The sequence below is a fragment of the Lepidochelys kempii genome, chromosome 24, assembly GCF_965140285.1.
Source record: "Lepidochelys kempii isolate rLepKem1 chromosome 24, rLepKem1.hap1, whole genome shotgun sequence".
In the NCBI taxonomy this organism is placed as follows: domain Eukaryota; kingdom Metazoa; phylum Chordata; order Testudines; family Cheloniidae; genus Lepidochelys; species Lepidochelys kempii.
In genome coordinates, this window is record NC_136403.1 from 1,129,957 (window position 1) to 1,148,471 (window position 18,515).

An 18,515-nucleotide genomic window follows, 5' to 3' on the forward strand; every position below is an offset into this window, starting at 1 on the left:
GACCAAACTCAAGGAATCATTATCAGTGGTTTGCTGTCACATTGGGAGGACACATCTAGGGGGTTTCTGCACTGGTCAGTCCTGGGTCTAATACTAGTCAATATTTTAATTAATGACTTGGATAATCGAGTGGAGAGCATGCTTATAAAATTCGCAGTTGACTCCAAGCTGGGAGGAGTTGCAAGCACTTTGGAGGACAGGATTAGAATTCAAAATGACCTTGACAAATTGGAGAATTGGTCTGAATTCAACAAGATGAAATTCAAGTAAGACAAGTGCCAAGTACTTCACTTAGGAAGGACATCATCAAACACACAACTCCGAAATGGGGAATAACTGTGTGAGTGGTTATACTGCTAGAAAGGATCAGGGGGTTATAGTGGATCACAAACTGAATATGAATCATCAATGGAATGCAGCTGCAAAAAGGTTAATATGGTTCTGGGGTGTATTAACAGGCGTGTTGTATGTAAGACACAGGAGTTGATTGTCCCGCTCTACTTGGCACTGGTGAGGCTCTAGGTGGAGTCCTGTGTCCAGTTTTGGGCACCACAATTTAAGAAAGATGGGGACAAATTGGAGAGAGTCCAGAGGAGAGCAACAACAATTATCAAAGGTTTAGAGAACCTGACCTATGCGGAAAGGTTAAAAACCCTGGGAATGTTCAGTCTTGTGGGGACTGATATAATGAGGCTGGTGATCAATTGTTCTCCATGTCCACTGAAGGTAAGACCAGAAGCAATGGGTTTCATCTTCAAGGGAGACTTAGGTTAGATATTAGGAAAAACTTTCTAACTCTAAGGAGAGTTAAGCTCTGGAATAGGCTTCAAGGGAGGCCATGGAGTCCCCGTCATTGGAAACTTTTAAAAATAAGTTGGACCAACCCCTGTCAGGGATGGTCTAGGTTTACTTGGCCCTGCCACAGAGCAGGGGGCTGGACTTGATGACTTGTCGAGGTCCCTGTCAGCACCGCATTCCTGTGATTCTGTTTGGCCTCCATGAACTTCCAATCTAATTGCCTCATCCTAGATTTGCAGGGCCAGGGTGTCAGTATTTGCAATGCTTCCTCCTGGGACAACGAGTCTAATCACCTCCAAGGCTCATGCGCCTCACCCAAAGGACTCAAGGCCTCTTAACTAGGAAATAGAAAAGACCATTTGCCAACATGACCAGCTCTTTCCCTCCGAAACCCCACAGCCACCAGTGAGCAGGACAGAAAAGGAACACACAGTGCTGTCCTTTCTGGTATTTTACTCTGCTGAATTGCTCAGCTGGAATGGAAACCAAAAGCAGCTGAGCGTCTAAACAGCCCAATTCTCTCACTTACGCAGTTGCAACTCCCACTGACTCTAGAGTTGCCTCTAGAAGGACTGGAATAAGAGTAAAATGAGGGGAAGTCAGTAAAGGCAGGGGAAATAGAGGAAGATAACTTCTAGAGAGAGCGTTCCCCCTGAAAACGGATGAACAGAAGCTTATGTCTCTGTCCAGGAGTGGGAAATCCTCTGCAGCAACTTACTGGGGGAGGGGGAGAAATGTACTCTAGGTTTCCTATGGTTTCGTGCCATTGAGTCTGTTTTCTTATCCCAACACCATTTGCACTGCTGGGATTTAACCTCCTGGAACCTATTATTAGCAGCTCTGCAGCGAGTCGCTAGCTGCAAGTGTCTCATTGGTGTGGCAGTTCGGAGCGTAGCACGTAACTTGTAGTCATAGAATGCGATTTTTTTCTGGGCTTTATGGTTAGTCTGTTGAGGATACTTTCTGATATTGTGGCCATTCCTGGGCACTGGAAAGGCACCATTTATGCCACACTGGAATATGTCAATAGGCTTACTAGACAGGAAAATCGGCCTATTTCCCAAAGACAAAATCCAAGCTTTCTCTTTAGGGAAAGGTCTGAATGGATTTAGCCCCAACGACCTGTCCCTAGATGCAGTTCAACCTGCTTTTTCCTAAGAGGAGACCGCCTCTGCAAAAGGCTGGGTGCCAGAAAGGAATCTAGCTGGCGTAAGCTGCCATTGGGGTCTGCCCCTGAGAGAGAGGCAGGCACATCTGTCAAAGACAAAAGATTTAAACGAGGAAGTGCCTGGCAAAGATGCTGTGCAGAGAGTTGGCTGGCAGCTCTTAAATGCCCTCTAGGCAGGCAGGGCAGATCCTGCTTGAGGGACAAACTGACCCAAAGTGACTAGGCACAGACGTGACGATTCAGGCTGCCACTAGACCGGTTTTCAACCTTTCTTTCCCCCGTGCAGGAGACTGTCTTGGATTTGCACTCTGTGCGGTGAGAGCAGCCAATGAGTTAATGACTCATGCAGCCTCTGGTGTCTCTGGACCAAGGAGACTCACTCTGCAGCATTAGGGCTAAACTCCCTGGGGTCTCTGCCACTACATCTGCGGTGGAAGGCTGTGTAAACTTCTAAATGAAGCCTCTGAAGGCTTGCACCAAAGTCAGATTGCATCTTTGGTGCGTCTGGCCCTTCTGCAGCTGTGGCTTGTTTGCTTCTACATCGTGGGGACCAGCAGCTCCTTCCCACTAGAGTTCCAAGAGCTGGGCTAGAGGTGTAGTGCAGGAGGGGCAGGTTGGTATCCAGAGTGACCGGTCACATGTTTGTCCTTCTCTCTTCCTCTACAAAGATTTAAGTTCCAGGCTGTTATAAATGGGCGCCGGTTCCCACCAGCGGAAGCAGGTAGCAAAAAACTGGCCAAGCAGGAGGCAGCTGCCAATGCCATGAAAATCCTGATGCGCGAAGCTGAGAACGAAGGGGAGGATGGCATGGAAGGGGAGGAGTCATTTGTCCCAGACAGCTCCGAAGCAGAGTTGGTGAGTCCCGTGCTGCTTGTTCTGGGCAACATTCAGGCTGAAATCGGTGCCTTGATGCCTGTGTTCTCAGCCCTGCTCTCCCGAAAGAGCTGTCCTCTGCTGCTGCTGAGTTTTTCCATTCACAGACGCAGTGCAAAGCAGGCAGGGTTTGGGATGGGCTGGCCCAGCACTAGCTGGCAGGGGAGGGTGAAGTAAATAAGCTAGAGATCCCAAAAGGAAATGTGATTCCAAATTGTGTGTGGGGAAACTATTCAAGCCTGTATAAGGGCTCCACTGCCTTTCTCTTTCGGGAATTAGCCCTCTCAGGTGCTAATTGGGTATTGCCCAGAATGGCCTGAACGTTCCACGAAGAGCCCCACGCTTCTCTTGCTTGTAGCAAAAGTGGCTTCTTATGAGTATAAAAAGGGGTGCAGCAGCAGAACCACCTATGCGAAGCTGACGTGCTCTTGATGCAGTCTGGTGCTCGTTCTCTTGGCCGGGTTGGCTTTACCCTGTAGTTAGCATCGCTGAGTTGACAGAAAGTTGCAGCCCCTGGTCTAGTGCCTGACAGCAGCAACCTGTCAGAGGTTGAGATCTGTGCTCTGGTCTCCTCTCCGCTTCTTGCCGTAGCCTGCACGCCCAGAACCAGAGCCTCCATCTGCCGCGGCACAGCTACACTTGTCCTCTGGGAAGAACCCCATCAGCATATTAATGGAATATGGACAGAAGTCAGGGAGCACGTGCGAATTCCAGCTGCTGTCCCAGGAGGGACCACCCCATGACCCCAAGTATGGCACATCATGTTAATTGGGGGGGAGGGGTATTCTTCAATCAGAGGAACCAGCCAGGTTGCCCCATCTGTCCAGGTTCCCATACACTTCATTGTGTTATCTGAGTGCTCATCTTGCTCCAGGACAACTGGACCTAGCTCCCTCGAGGTCCTGTGCACCCCAGAAAGAGGTCAAGGAATGCCTTCCTCCTGGGAGGCTGAGTGCCTCCAACCCAAGGACAGGCTCAGAGCTCAGGGGCCAGTTCTGAATACCGTGCGTGGCAGAGCCATGCCCGTGTTTTGGAGCATCCAGTCATCCTGATGCTCTTAAACTGCTGATAACTTGGAAATGTTCCTCGTGCATCTTTAGCCCGACTTGAACTGGGAGTTGGTGCAAAGAACAGACTGAAGCCTCTGGGTTTAACGTTCTTCTCATGGTGTAACATCCTGTCAGGTTCAAATACTGCGTGAAGGTGGGTGAGCAGACTTTCCCCGTGGTGATAGCCAACAGCAAGAAGGGAGCAAAGCAGATGGCAGCTGAGGTTGCTGTGAAGATCCTCCGCGGGGAGGCTGGGGGGCAGTTCTTCCCAGAACAGGTAGAGAGACCCTTGCACCTTTACTCCTTCTTCCAGTAGGATTTTACCCCGGATGGGTCAGCCGGCAGTAGCCAAGGCTGGCTGTGTGCAGTTACCCTGCCGTAGTACGTACTCCTAAATATTTATCTGGCTCCTCTTGTCTAACTCTTCTTTAGCCTTCCGTAGACGTCCCAAGCGAGCCGTCCCTGGATCCGCCTGTTGCTCAGCCCCTGAATCCAGATGAGTCAAAAGCAGCAACAGCCAAGGGCATTGGGGAGCTGATCAAATACCTCAATGCCAATCCTGTCAGTGGCCTGCTGGAATATGCCCGTTCCAATGGGTTTGCAGCAGAGTTCAAAATGATCGATCAGACGGGACCTCCTCACGATCCGAAGTAAGTTGCTGTGAATGTCCATGACAAAACTGGCACTGTCTGTGCTGTCCTGAAGTAGGCACAGACTCCTGCCTAGCATAGCAAATTCCTGGGGAAGCTGCAAGCTGGTAACAGAGCTAGCTACTGTCAGAGCTTCATTCTGCCTCCTTACAGTTGGCAGGTACAAATAAAAACCACTTGGTTTTTAAACATTGCTCTCCCAGTGACATGCTGCTGCTACCTCTGTAGGTTTGTCTACCAAGCCAAGGTTGGAGGTCGTTGGTTCCCAGCTGTGACTGCACACAACAAAAAGCAAGGCAAGCAGGAAGCGGCCGACGCAGCGCTCAGAGTCCTGATTGGGGAAACGGAGAAGGCTGAGCGCACCGAAGGACTGAGCATCACAGAGGTAATTTCTCTCTCCTCAGAGCTAGGGTGTCATTTGTCATCCTGCTGTTCAGTCTGGTGGGAGCGCTGTGCTGATCAGTGACTTGTAACAGTAGAGCCAAGCTGGGTCTGTTATCCTTGTGGCTGGCTTTCTCATCCTTTCCTGGCCTGTGCTAGAGCTGCTCCTGGTAGGACACGCACATACTCTGAGCCTGCCTCCTGCCAGCATCTGGTACTGGACTGAGCTAACCCCAAACTCTGATCCATGAGCAGCTGAAGCATGGTCCCGTGGGTAAGAGTAAGCACACAGTGTGATTCCGCTTTCCAAGTTCAGTCATTCTTACACCGCCTTGTGGCACCTTCAGATATTGCACAGCAGCTCCGAAACAGCACATCAGTTGTGAACAAAGCTCTAATTCTGGCAGAATTGCTGTCCCAGTTCTGTGCCGTTCTGAGTCCTGCTTTGAGCTCTGCAGTCTCCTAAGATGTGTGTTCCCTGCTGCAGAGCTGATCCTGGCAGATGAGATCTTGCCTAGTAAAAGGGGATCCAGAGCAGTGCCAGAGAAGGCAGCCAGGTGCGCACCATAAACTCTCCCCACAAGCACCCAGAGAAAGAATTCCTTAGGTGCTTGTGACAGACAAAGTCCTACGAGCTAAGCCCTGGGGAGCTGGGGCAGAATTGTTCCTTGCTGTTCAGTTTTAAACGTTCTCAGTGATGGGGTTTCCATTCCTTCCCTGGGGAGACTGTTCCTCACCCCAGTCCATCTTGCTGTCAGGAAGCAAGACTATCCACTGATGTTGGGCTCAGAGCTGAGCGTGAGATTTGGAGCATGTGTACAGCAGAGTTCTCTAAGGAGGTGTCCCCTCCACGCCGTGGTACTCTTTGCGTTTGTAGCCCAAAATTGCATTGGCCTTTTGTGCTGTTCCAGCCCATGGCAAACTCACCTCTATATACTCGCCTGCTCTTAAACTCACCTCTGTATACTCGCCTGCTCTTTCCCTTGGCATTTGTGTGCTCTGGATTCTACCCTCCCACTGAACAGCTGTGTTTCCTATCGGCTTCCTTCTTGATCCTTTGTTTACGTAAAGGAATGACCCGCCTGTGAATCTCTTAGCAATGCTGGTGTTGTGTCCCCCTTCCAGCTCCCTGTGAGCGGCAGTACCCTGCATGATCAGATAGCTATGTTAAGCCACCAGCGCTTCAACGCCCTCACTGCTCGCATCCAGCACAGCCTGCTCGGACGGAAGATCCTGGCTGCAATCATCATGAGGCGAGGAGAAGAGGGCCTGGGAGTTGTGGTCAGCATTGGCACAGGTATGAGCCACTACTTCCAGCATGCATTGAACTCAGACTCCCTAGCTAGATACATTTCTTACTAGAAGTAGGCACTGGCCAATCCTGTGGGCTCCTTCAGGGAGAGTGTGATACAGTCCCCACTCAACATCCCACGGGGTTAAAGAACGTTCCCAGGGTTCACACGTTGTCACCAGTAATCTAGTTACAAAAGGAGAAAACAAAGCGAACGTGCCTTCAGTTATATCGCTCATAATCTTTGCTTGCACTGCTACACGCTAGCCTGTGCATCAGAGCCTGGATTTTCGCTGCTGGTGTCAAACAGCACAAGGTCCTACGGCTTACCTCAGCTTTAGATTCAAATATCCCCCTCTCCTTAGGTGGTTGGCACTGCTTTGCTTCTCAGAGGATGGGCAAATGAGGCCTCCAGGTTTGAAGGGACCCTGGCATCAAGCTGGGTAGATCTAGATTTGTGCTGCTCATAAAAAGAGGCAAGCGATTTCTGTGTGGAGTGGAATTCTGTCCTGTTCATTTCTAACTGACTTGGCCAGGATAATGATCCCCGGTAACTGGGGCCATGCTGCTCAGGAGCCCAGAGCAGTAAGATTTGGTGAGATAAAACACTGCCTTTTCAGAGGAGCCCATGCGTTGGCATTGTGAGACTCTTCCCTCCCTCGCCCTCTAGGTAATCGCTGCGTGAAGGGGGAGGAGCTGAGCCTGAAGGGAGAGACTGTGAATGACTGCCATGCAGAAATCATTTCCCGACGAGGCTTCGTGAGGTGAGGGATGGGGGAATCTTTGTTCTCTGTTTGGAGGGAGTCTTGGGAGAAAGGCATGAAAGGGAACACCTAGCTGCCCGTATTGTCCTGGGACCTCTGCCTAGCTGGCAAACCCCTCTCCAGGAGCACAACCAGTGTCAGTGTCTGCAGAGAGTGCTGTGGTGCATAGGAGCTGTGGTTTCCAACACTCGCTGTTTATCTATCTGGCTGTGAAGCACAGCGACGCTGTGTCTTACAAGGAAGGGTCATGCATGACTGTTGCCCACATTACTGCCATGTTGGCAATTTGTCAGGACCCCCAGGTGGTACTTACCATCCCTAGGAGGGTTCAGATTGCAGCCACACTCGTGCAGTACAAAGGAGAGCAATGCAGAAGCTGCACGCCCCACGGTACCATGCACCCTCTCAATCCAAGCACAGCGCTGCTCCGCCCAAGATGGATAGAGCCTTGCGCAGATACAAATTTATATATTTATATCCGGTACAGCCATGCCAGAGGAGCTGCCGGCGTGGGGCGCTGACTCCTGGCAACAGTGGTCCCACATTCTGCTCCTTTTGCCACTGAGGTTCCCAGGAGAGCCCTGCAGTTCCGCGGATACAGATTTATATCCACAGATCCGCTCAGGGCTCTATAGATGGAGCACTGTCTTCTGAGTCAGAGTGTCTCTTCAGATCCAACCCCCACACTTAGGCTCTTCCAGTTCTAATTGCTCCATCAAACCTTATCGGTGCGATCTTGCCATAGGGGGTAACAAACCCAGCCCAGGCTGCTGGGCAAGGCTTTCCAGGCTAAGTCCCACAACCCCGATTGCTCTCTCCTCCCTCATGCATTTAGCATTGCACCTTTTAAACAGCGAGAGAGAGAATCTGGGCTAATTCCGGTCCCTATCCGTACCCCATCCAGCCATTCAGAACAATGCCAGCCCCTCACTGATAGCCTGCACCTCTGTCTGTGCTTGTCACTACACTTGGTGTGTTCCTCCACCCCGGGGACGAGGGGAGCAGGTCCCCAGCAGATCAGTGAGTTAGCGCAACCGTGGGCTTGTGATCTGCGGCCTTGTCCTTCCCATTAATCCCTGGGGCTGTGGTGGGCTGGCTGTTCTGCCCGCTCTGGTACGGCACACGCCATTCAAAGTGGGAGCGGGGGACGTGGTTCAAGCTGAACTTTGCCTTTTACCGTACAAAGTTGGGAGGTCTCGACGCAGACTGTGCTGGAGCTGCAGTTTTCATTAGTGCTTGGCAGAGTGTAAGAAACCTCAAGGTTTCCCCTGCGCTTGGACAAAAGTAGCAATAAAAGAACCGGGGATTGCAGCCCATTCCTGTGGCTGTGCTAATGACACAGCCAGCGCTCAGCCCTCGCTGGGACGGTGTCGGCTTCAGTGAGCTTCGCGCTGATGAAAGCTGCTAGGTTGGCAGCTTGGCGTTGCCTTCCCCGCAGGATGAGTACACGCAAGCCGCAACCGGGTAAGCGCCCCACATTCTCCTACAAGTATCCCTCTCCACTGACCTGGGGGGATTTTGATCTGTTACCTCTTCGGCCCTTGGCTTCTGGGCGGGGGCTGCCAATGCAGGTATCCACTCCCAGGCTCCAGAGTACTCTCCGCAGAGTCACCTTGTGACGAAGTGGGACTGTTCTTAATGTTTCCTCTGAATAGTGTGGGGGTGCCTCAGTTTCCCCTAGGCAGTTCTTAAGTATCTAGGGGGTGGAGTAAGGGTGTATGATCATTGCAGAGCCCTAGAGGGCAGGTGTGTGCAGGAGTCTGGACACAGAGAATGGCCAACACCCTGTTTCCTGGCAACTGATGGCCTGGGCCCTTCCCCCCCTGCAAGGTGAGAGCTGAAGGGTTGGAGAACAAAGGAATCAGGTGACCACCTGGCCCGGGAAAGGAACAAAGCCCAGAGGAGGAGGGGGTTTTTCAGTTTGGGGCTGGCTGGGACATGGAGTGAAGTGCAGACGTGGTTGTCTGGCTCACTGCCTCCCAAAATGGACCCAGCTGAGGGGTCCCGTTCTCTGCACCTGCAAGCTCTGTTTTAGACCATGTTCCTGTCGTCTAATAAACCTTCTGTTTTACTGGCTGGCTGAGAGTCACGTCTGATTGCGAAGTTGGGGTGCAGGACCCTCTGGCTTCCCCAGGAGCCCCGCCTGAGCGGACTCGCTGTGGGAAGCGCACGGAGGGGCAGAGGATGCTGAAGGCTCCGAGGTCAGACCCAGGAAGGTGTGAGCTGTGTGTCCTGAAGACAGGCTGCTCACAGAAAGGCGACTGCCCCAGAGTCCTGACTGGCTTCATGGGGAGCAGTTCCAGAGCATCGCCCAGGGACTCGGTGACACACCTCTCCTGGGTGTCCCGCCCTCATGCTCCCAAACCGACAGACACAGCGAACCACATCATGTGTTTCACGGAAGCTCTTTTCCACCTTCATCAGAGACTGCAGTTGGGGCACTGCCTGTCCTGGTCACGTGTGGGCGTTGGGGTGGAACAAGGCCGTCTTCTGACCCATTGTGTTTGTTTCCAGGTTTCTCTACAGTGAGCTGATGAAGTACAATCCCGCCGATCCCTCCTCCACAGAACAGAGCATATTTGAGTCAGCAGGAGAAAACAGGCTCAAAATAAAAGATGACGTGACCTTTCACCTCTACGTCAGGTCTGTGCGGCACGCAGTGTTGCTAACCTTTACTGAGGCTGCCCCATTACTCTACCCCAGCTGATCTGTGTCCTCTAATGGGCATGAGCCCCAGGCTCTCCCCTGACCTTCCCAATCCCCATGTACCAATAGGTTTGGGGGCTGGATAGCAGGAGTTGCAATGCCTTTCTGAGAGTGCTGGATGATACTGATGATACCTCACTCCTCTATAGCGTTTAAAGGGCTTTAAATCTTTAATGTATTTCTCCTCCCATGCCCCCGGGAGCTAGGGAAGTAAAGATAAATCTGCATGTTTAGGCAAGCCTGGAGTGGGAGTGACTTGAGCAAACCTTGATAACAAACTCTCCTGGTGCAGTAACTGTTGTTCCGTGCCAGCGTAGGAGTCCGGCATAGCCCGCGTTATTTCCGTGTCCTTTGGGTTTACGCTAACTCAGCAGGGGCTGTTGGTGTGTTTCTAGCACGGCGCCTTGTGGAGATGGGGCCCTCTTCGATAAATCCTGCAGTGACCAGGCAAGCACAGTGGGGGAAAGCCAGCATCAGCCTCTCTTTGAGAATCCCAAGCAGGGTAAACTGCGCACCAAGGTGGAGAATGGTGAGTCTTGCAAAACCTCAAGAGCCCTTGCTCCGAGCATGCTGCAGTGCCGAGAATGCTGGCGTCTGTATCTTCCAGTCACCCTGAGGATCAGCAGCAGGAAGTGCTCCCTGCCAGTAACTCCTGGCCAGATGGGGGCTTAGCTCCATTAAGCTCTTCCACATGGTAACGTGATTGGAGAATCAGAGCCCTGGGGCCAAAGGCTAGGAGTTTCACAGCTACCTCTCTAGGAAAGGACCCTCCACTCCCCTGTGTCCGACAGCTGCAGGAGGTGGGAGAGTGGAGCTGGCATGGGGAGGGGGCTAGCGTGTATTCCTGTGAGTCTGAGCACCTGCAAGGTTAGGCACTGGAGAGGTGATGTCCTGCAGGCCTTTCTCCCCTCTGTGCTTGTTATTGCCTTAGGCTCAAGTGAGCAAAGGCAGAGAGGGTTAGAGAATGGGTGAAGGGGACGGGTAAGCGGTTGTGTAGGTGGAAAGTCACGCTCCACCTTCCAGCTTTTGTCTGAATCCAGCACCGATGCTTATGTGGCACTGACCTCCTTCTCAAGCGCAAGCTAATTGGGCTTCAGCCGTGTGAAAACTTGCCTCTCTCCCTTGGCTTCACGCGAGAGCTTGCGCAGCGGGACCTGGACGCAGGGCACTGGGTGCAGGAGCATGTTGTCCTCGATCTGCATTGGGGCCATGCCATCTCGGAGGTGTGCGTGCTCACTTCAGGGAGCTCGTGGAGCGTGCTGGCCTGGCGTGTACCCTCTGTGGAAGGGGGTTTTGTAGCAGAGTGGGCTGGCTGGCTCTTTGCAATTTCCCTTTCCTTTCCTCTCCCACAGGGGAAGGCACCATTCCCGTGGAGTCGAGTGACATTGTGCCTACGTGGGATGGGATCCAGCATGGGGAGAGGCTGCGCACCATGTCCTGCAGTGACAAAATCCTGCGCTGGAATGTGCTGGGCCTGCAAGGGGCATTGCTGTCACATTTTATGCAGCCAGTGTACCTCAGCTCCGTCACGCTCGGTATGAAACTCTGAGCCCCTTCCAGCGCTGAGCGCACTGTGCTCTCACCTGGGCTGCGTATGCTAAGTGCCAGTAACCTCCTTACTACAGTAATGGAAAAGAAATTCACCAGGGGGCATGGGAACCGAAGGCTAAAATGTTGATTCCAGCAGAGCTGCACCATTAGGAAACACATGGGACCTTGTGGATTTTAGGCTCTTGGTTTGGATGTGTGCGGACAAGGGGGAGATCGAAGTTGCCTGTAAATGTTTTATGGCCACAGATCTTGCAATCTGTAAAACTGAACCCTTCACGTGTTGTGACGCAGCGTGGCGGGAGTGTTGACCAGGGAATGTGGCATCCCCCTCCTGGCTCAGGTTACAGGCTCTCAGGTCTCCCATCCCCAGTGAAACTCCCCTGCCACATTCCCAGGTCAACACTCCCCCCTCCTTGCTGCACGCGTTAATGACCAAGGAAGTGTCTAGTGATAGGAAAATTGCTTTCCTGATCCTTATCGGCTTCCGGCTTTCTGAGCTGAGCGGTGCATCTTCTTAGATTTCTGCCTGCCCATTAACAATGCAGCTGCTCTGTTTCCTAATGCCTGCATGTGTCTTTTCCCAGGTTACCTATACAGCCAGGGTCACCTGACACGTGCAATCTGCTGCCGCATGTCGAGAGATGGGAGCACATTTGAAGCAGGTCTCCAGGCTCCGTATCATGTTAAACATCCTGAGGTACTGTAGGCTTGGCAGGTCTTAACGTTTCCATTCTCTCCTCTCAGCACAAGGGTCCAACCATCTGCACTGGTGCATTCTGTATTAGTGGGGCTCGGTAGACTTCCTGCCGGAAGGTTCATGCTCAGTGACCCTGCCACCTTCCAGCTGTAGCAGGAAAGTTTAAGTTCTTTCTGGTATTTGTCGGACCAGAGACTGGGTTCAGGACAGAGAAATCGTAGTGGCTGGTTCTGTGCTTCCCTGTCTTTCAGCCCACTGCCACATCTGGCCAGGTGTGAGTGGTTAATGAGCCCTTTGTGCATACGATGGTGCCTGGGCAAGACTCAGGAAACTCTCCAGATTCCATGCATGCCAGATCTAACCAGAGCCCCAGTGAGCCGTCTCTCTCCAGGGGCTGTCGCGGGGCGGTCTTTGAATTGGGTGTGCGTGGCGTAGCTGAGATTAAGAAACATAATAAATGCTTTGCTGGTGGGGCAAGCTAGAATGCAAAGCAATTGCTGGGCACTCCAGCTGGCCGGTCGCTAGTGGGGGCCACAGCTGCATTACCTGTCTACCAGTTCTGAGAACCACACACCCCTCCCAGCTGCATGCATGTGCCCCACTCTGCTGAGCCAACCCTCTTGTCTCCTTCTGGCCATCTAGGTGGGGAGAGTTAGCGTGTACGACTCCGCCAGGCAGACGGGCAAGACCAAGGAGTCGAGCGTGAACTGGTGTCTTGCCGACGAAAGCGAGGTGGAAGTCCTGGATGGCACAAAAGGCAAAGTAGACGGGTGAGCAAAGAGCTTTGAAGCTGGCATTAGGGGAGCTTGTGAAGGGGCGGTTCTGTGCTGTCATGCTGTGTGCCCTGGTGTGTGGGAGGACTTGGGGGACCGGAGCCCCAACCCCAGCTAAAACGGGGATTCACGTCAATCAGAACAGAATATCCGCCCGCTGTTCTCACTCGCTGGGCACACTGCTCCAATCGCTCCCACGCATGGAGCAGTCCTGCCAGTGAGGCCTCCAGCGGGCTTCAAGGCGTAGCTGCTGTGTGTGTAGCACCTTGAGATCCTGGTTGCTGCATCGCTTTGCTCGTTGTTGCCCACAGGTTCGGTTTACAGCCCTGATCCTGCCATGAGACTCTGTCCAAGCACTGGGCTCTGCCCACGTGGATCCAATTGCAGGACCACGTCCTACGTCCCTAGCTGCTGTTTGCCCCCATGGCCCACCTCCATTCTCTGGGGTTCTCATTCTGTTCGTGTTCTTCTCCTTTCCAGACCAAAGCTGGAGGTGTCCCGCGTGTCCAAGAGGAGCATGTTCACCCTGTTCCAGCAGCTCTGTGCCAAGGCTGACCGCAAAGACCTGCAGAGCGCCGCGCTGTACTCAGATGCCAAGGAGGCAGCCTCGGCCTACCAGGGAGCCAAGCAGCACTTCTTCAGGGCGCTGGAGGAGATGAGCTATGGGAGCTGGATCTGCAAACCCCAGGAAGAGGAGAACTTCTCTCTCTCCGATGCGTAATGAGCTGCCCTCTGTGTGTGTGTCTGTGTGTTCCTTTTGTTTTCTTTTTTTGTTTTTTTAACTGGAGCCAGGAATGTTGACTAGGATTGTGGATTCCCCTGGGTCTCTCTTCCTTTTGGGTCATCCTGGCAGCACATCTTGATTCTGCTAGGAGGGACTCCTGCGTTCATATTGCATTCTTTTGACGTGGGTGGACACTCAGCACATGGTGGTGAGGAGATGCGAGCATGTGTGTGAGTGTGTTTGTACAAGAGAATCCACACTGTCCACGCATTTAAATGAAACCACAGGCGAGCCCGCTCCCCTGTGTCCCTTCATCACAGCGGTTGGGGGAACTCAGCTTTTCACTTGTCAGATGCATTGTCTCAATTGGATCATTTTAAATGGTATGTGTGTACTTCCCAGCGTCTTATCCTCTCCCAGAACACTTCCCTCTGATTTGCAAGATGACTCCTGCAGCTATTGGCAAAACTCCCCGGGACTTTTCCTTCCCAGCAATCCTGCCAGGTGGGCACAAATCGATTTGAAGACAAGGCAATCTCTTGCAGCTGCTATTTAATTCTGGGATCTGCCTGTAGGGCATAGCACGAGCCATGTGTGGCTCAGGGCTAGTGGCAGATTGCGTGTACTACCTGATCTAGATCTCCATAGTTAGCAGGAGTGTTCCTGGGTTGGGTGTAGTAGCCTCGCCTGACATACCCTGTTGATTATGAGGGTTGGGTCTTGGTTTCTGGAGTCCCGCTGAGACGGGCCATTCTAAAACCCTGCCTGACAGTTCCCCCTGCGAGATGGGGCGAGTCTCACCCGTGGGTTGGGTGTCCCAGTCTTGCCAGGCAGGGTGGCACCACTTTAAGACTCACGTCAGTGAAGTGGAGCTTTTCCTCCTTTCCCCAAACGTCCCTTCAGACCAGTTTCATGACTAGCCCATGGCTGGTTCGGCATCGAAACGGGCCCAGGGATCTTTTAGAGCCTGGCATCTTTGCTTTCAAACCAAACGGTCATGAATTGTGTCTTGTCTACAGGCCTCGGGCCCAGCCAGCCTCTCCTCTTTGTTTGCAGGAATCTAAGCCACTGTCTTGGGTGATGGGATCTAAGGCAGGTTCTGTCTGTGTTGGGAACGCTGAATGGTGGCTGTGCTCCAGCCTGCCCTCTCTGCAGGGCAGTGTCCTGGCAGCCCTGGGGGATGCGGGTCATGGGGCTGGTGCTGCGCTAGCAGGGCCAGCAAATTTCTTCTTCCTTCTTGGAAGAAGCACAGGCCTCCTGGCTAATGGACCCAGTCCCATCCAGCCTGCCTGCCCTGCTAGACCTAGAATCCAAGGCCCCGGGTCATGCGATCAGTTTGATCCAGATGTCGGCTGCGTTTGACCTGAGTTGGCCTGGGCTTTGTCAGAAGCTAGTCTGATTTAGCCTGGCCCTGGGAGAAGGGGCGAATTGATTGCTCCGGAATTGAACGGTCAGGTGCTGCGTGGGGTGTACGTTGCAGTGCGGGAGGCTGGGGGCGAGGACAGGGGGCAGCCTGCCCCTCTGAAGTAATTGAAGAGACCCAGACCTGTTCTTACTCCGCAGTTCTGGCATCTCCTTGTGCTATCTCCACCCTGCCCCCATTTATTTTATTTGTAATTAGTTGCACTGTCAGTGGGTCAGAGCAATTCCTGTTGTGCATCATTTGGGGACTGTCTCCTGCATACTTGTCCTACCCACACTCCCCTTTCTTTTCTGTAATGTTAGATTCCTTCTCTTGTCACACTGGTTCTGGAGAGCTGAGTAGACACAAATGTACATTTATTCATGGGAGAACTGTAACCCTCCTTTTTATTTTATTTTAATTTTTGTAAGTCTGCTTTTAAGGGCCCCTCGATATCGATGATTTTAAGTCCTAACATTCCGCATAAAAATTAAAAAAAAATCTGTATTGTTAGACAGCTCCATTCTGTGGGTGGTTTTAATTCCTGGGAGATGAAAAGTGGGGCCAAAGCTGGTGTTAATTTAAATGGCAGTGAGCATGGAGATGGAGTCGCTCAGAAGAGAAACGATGGAGTTATTTGATCATCAGCTGGACAAAGTGCTGACGGCTGAACCATGTCCCGCACTGATTTCCTAACCAGGTGGGGCTCTGCCCCCGGACGGAGGTGGTCTGTGCTGAGCAGCAGCTCTGCAGGGGCAGGTTAAATCTCTCCCCCCTCAAAGCTCTCGAGTGAATTCTGAAGTGATGCTGTCCCTGGCCCCGGCTTGCTCTGCCATCCCTGGAGCGAGGGGCACCCTTCTGTCCATCCCTGTGCACTTACCTGCGTAGCTCCAGCTGTGCTGAAGCAAGGGAATAACCCCCACCACCACCCCCCTGCCGCCTCCTCAAAGGAGAGACAGTTGGCGATGCATAGATTTAAAGGCCAGAAGGGACCATCAGATCATCCAGTCTGACCTCCTGGGTGACACAGGCCAGGCAATTTCACCCCAGTGCTCCCGTATTGCGCCCAGTGACTTGTGTCTGGCTAACACATGTCAAGCTGGATCTGAAGCCCTCAGCAGATTGACTCCACCACTCCCCTTGGTAGTTGGTTCCAGTGGCTAATCATCCTCCACATTAACAATCTGTCCCTAAACTTGCCTGGCTGCCTTGGGGATTGGCTGAGGAGTTGGGCTTCCCCCTCCCGGTGAGGAGGGGAGTAATTCTCTAGCTCCCGAGCAGTGCCAGAGTGGGCAAGCCCAGGGCCCTGGGGGCATGGAGCCTTGTCAGGCAGCCCCCCAGCTAGACTTGAAGGAGCTCCCTTGACCAGACAGCTCTGACCGTGTGAGTCGCAGCCCTGTGGGTTCAAAGTCCAGGTGTGCTGCTAATGTGCTCCACTCAAAGGACGTATCCACAAAGTGCCGTGGCTGTGACTTACCTTCCTGGTTAACAGGGCGACTGGAGAGAGGCTGGGAGGGCCGTGGGAGCGCTGGGAGGGCAGCATCTGCCCAGCGTGGGCCCCATAGCACAGGCTGCTGCTGTTACATTTGAGCTCAAGCTTATTTCAGACAGAGACTGTCCTGCCCAAGAGCAGTTTTATTACATTTTATTACAGCCCCTTCCTGGAGCACCGCTGGCTCTCGCTTCGCTCGGAGCAGTAGACGGCGCTGGGGACCAGGCCTGCGAGGTATAGTGCCAGTGATGGGCGCTTAGGCCATTTTGAAAACTGAGGAAAACAGCAAAACTCTGCCAAGGCCTGGAGCTCCTGGCTGCAGCCAACTGGAGCAGAAGGCGCCTGCAGGGCCCCTGGCTATTGCTCCAGGGTAGGGTTACGCCTCGTGGCTGCACAGGGTCCCACTGTAACCACTGGGAAACCGGGTGCCTTCAAAGCTAAGCAAAGGGGGACTTGTCAATGACTCGGTGAAAACATGATGCAAAAAATAAACCAACGGCTGAAAGGGGCTAAAGAGACTCCTTCAAAGCAGCCAGCCAGTGCCCGAGCAGAGCTCACCCTGCCCGCCATAAAGGGACCCTGTTACGCACCCAGTGAGTACAGGCCTGGTACTGCTCCCTCCTGTGTCTGGGAGGGGGGAGTTAGAAGCAGAACCCAAGAGCGTGACTGAGCCACTGTTGAAAGCGAAGGGGTGGAAGTAGGCAGAGAACGGGAGCTGTCTTCCTGCATCCAGTCTGACTGAAACAGCCTAGGGCACATGGAGGCAGCATCCCACTGGGCTACCCAGGGCTGCTGCCTTTTCTCTCCAGGCATGGGCCAAGGTGCTGCATGCAAGGTTGGGCTGGATTCCCTCTCTGAGCCATCCCGCTCCCGAACGCTAGCCTGGCATTGCAGAGCTCTGCTCTGACTGGTCTCCAGGACTTTGGATTCTGCCACCATGCAAAGCGGGGAGAGGGCTTGTCCCTGAGCCGCTCTGCAGCAGAGCCCGGGGAAGATATCCGGCAGGTGGGACAGTGATCCTGAGCGCTCCGTGGGCAGCTGAGCAGCCAGGACGGCATTCTCCGGCCCGCGGGGGCTCTTCTGTCGTGGCCGCTTCGTACTCAAACATCTTTTGATTTGAAATATCACTAAAATCTACTCCCGCTTCCCCCGGGGGGCAAAGCTGGGTGGAGTGTAAGTGGCAATCTAACAGCAGTCAGAAGTTCGGGAGCAGGCCAGGACCCTTTGTGCCTGCTGGGGGAAAAGCTGAGAAATTCCTGGCTGCGATTGTTTACAGAGCAAGACTTGCAGCAGCATGACGTGCTCAGCCTGTCCATCTGCTCCGTGGTGCCCTTCCAAGCAGCCTGGAGGATTCACGCTATTTATAGGAGATGTTTTGATTTAAAATTTCCACCCAGGAGGCTAATTCTTGCCTGCCCAGGGACCGTGGCACCGGCCTTGGGTTTCCATTCTGCACATGCACTGTCCACCTCCCTCCACCCCACTCCTATCCTCAGCAGTTCCAGGGCACCAGGCAGGGGCCTGGACACAGTTTATAATGATCTAATCGAGCTCCGGCTGTATCTGCTGCCTCTCGCCCCCCAGCAGAGCTGGAACCCGTGAGGGAATGGCCGAGGGCTCTGTCAGAAGGAACGGGTCCTGGGATCTCTCACCCACAGCCTGACAGTTCTACGGAGATCTGATGAGCCACCCTTGGAGTCTTGCAGAGGGAAACTAAAAAGAGGAGGAGCAGAGCAGTGGGCCACGGGGGACTCCTGGGTGTCTCTGCAAGGATCCCGATCCAGCTGGCTCGTGGCTGTAATATGGAGAGATGGCTCTATGGAGGTCCCAGTGCCATCAGCTAAACGGGCGCCCCTTTGCCCAGTGCGCTGCCTCGCAGCACTAAGCCCGCACGACGCACTTTACACGCTCTGTGACACTGGGGGAATCCCGCTTCGCTGCACGTTCGCGCCCACGTCTCACCGACATCTTCCACCGGCACTGACCGTGATCTGCAGCGGCACGAGACCTCTCCCAGCCAGGGCCAGGGGCACTGCACTCTGGCTCGGCTTGAACAGCATGTAAATCGCAACGAGAAAGGGATGCTCTTGGCAATCCCTGGGCCCAACAACCCGCTGAGCTCTCGCTCCAGCCTGACCCACGGTTCTGCCCCCGACTGATTGTTTCAGCTGGAACGGGGAGGGCTGCTCAGCCCAG

At 53.4% G+C, this 18,515-nt stretch overlaps 1 protein-coding gene across 6 annotated transcripts in view; it reads left to right on the forward strand.

Moving 5' to 3' along the window:
• The window catches only part of ADAR (adenosine deaminase RNA specific), a 32,230-nt gene extending 16,890 nt beyond the window's left edge, over positions 1-15,340 (forward strand). For 5 of the 6 annotated variants that reach the window (XM_073322873.2, XM_073322878.2, XM_078850534.1 and 2 more), the window contains exons 3-15: positions 2,635-2,821; positions 3,431-3,588; positions 4,024-4,165; positions 4,321-4,538; positions 4,767-4,923; positions 6,045-6,216; positions 6,881-6,974; positions 9,489-9,617; positions 10,076-10,209; positions 11,033-11,215; positions 11,816-11,928; positions 12,571-12,698; positions 13,182-15,340. In XM_073322873.2, the coding sequence (XP_073178974.1) occupies positions 2,635-2,821; positions 3,431-3,588; positions 4,024-4,165; positions 4,321-4,538; positions 4,767-4,923; positions 6,045-6,216; positions 6,881-6,974; positions 9,489-9,617; positions 10,076-10,209; positions 11,033-11,215; positions 11,816-11,928; positions 12,571-12,698; positions 13,182-13,422 (2,056 nt within the window). In that variant the 3' untranslated portion in view covers positions 13,423-15,340. The remainder of the gene's footprint in view (positions 1-2,634; positions 2,822-3,430; positions 3,589-4,023; positions 4,166-4,320; positions 4,539-4,766; positions 4,924-6,044; positions 6,217-6,880; positions 6,975-9,488; positions 9,618-10,075; positions 10,210-11,032; positions 11,216-11,815; positions 11,929-12,570; positions 12,699-13,181) is intronic. The other variant, XM_073322876.2, reaches the window with a different exon arrangement.
• The last annotated feature ends 3,175 nt before the right edge of the window (positions 15,341-18,515 follow it).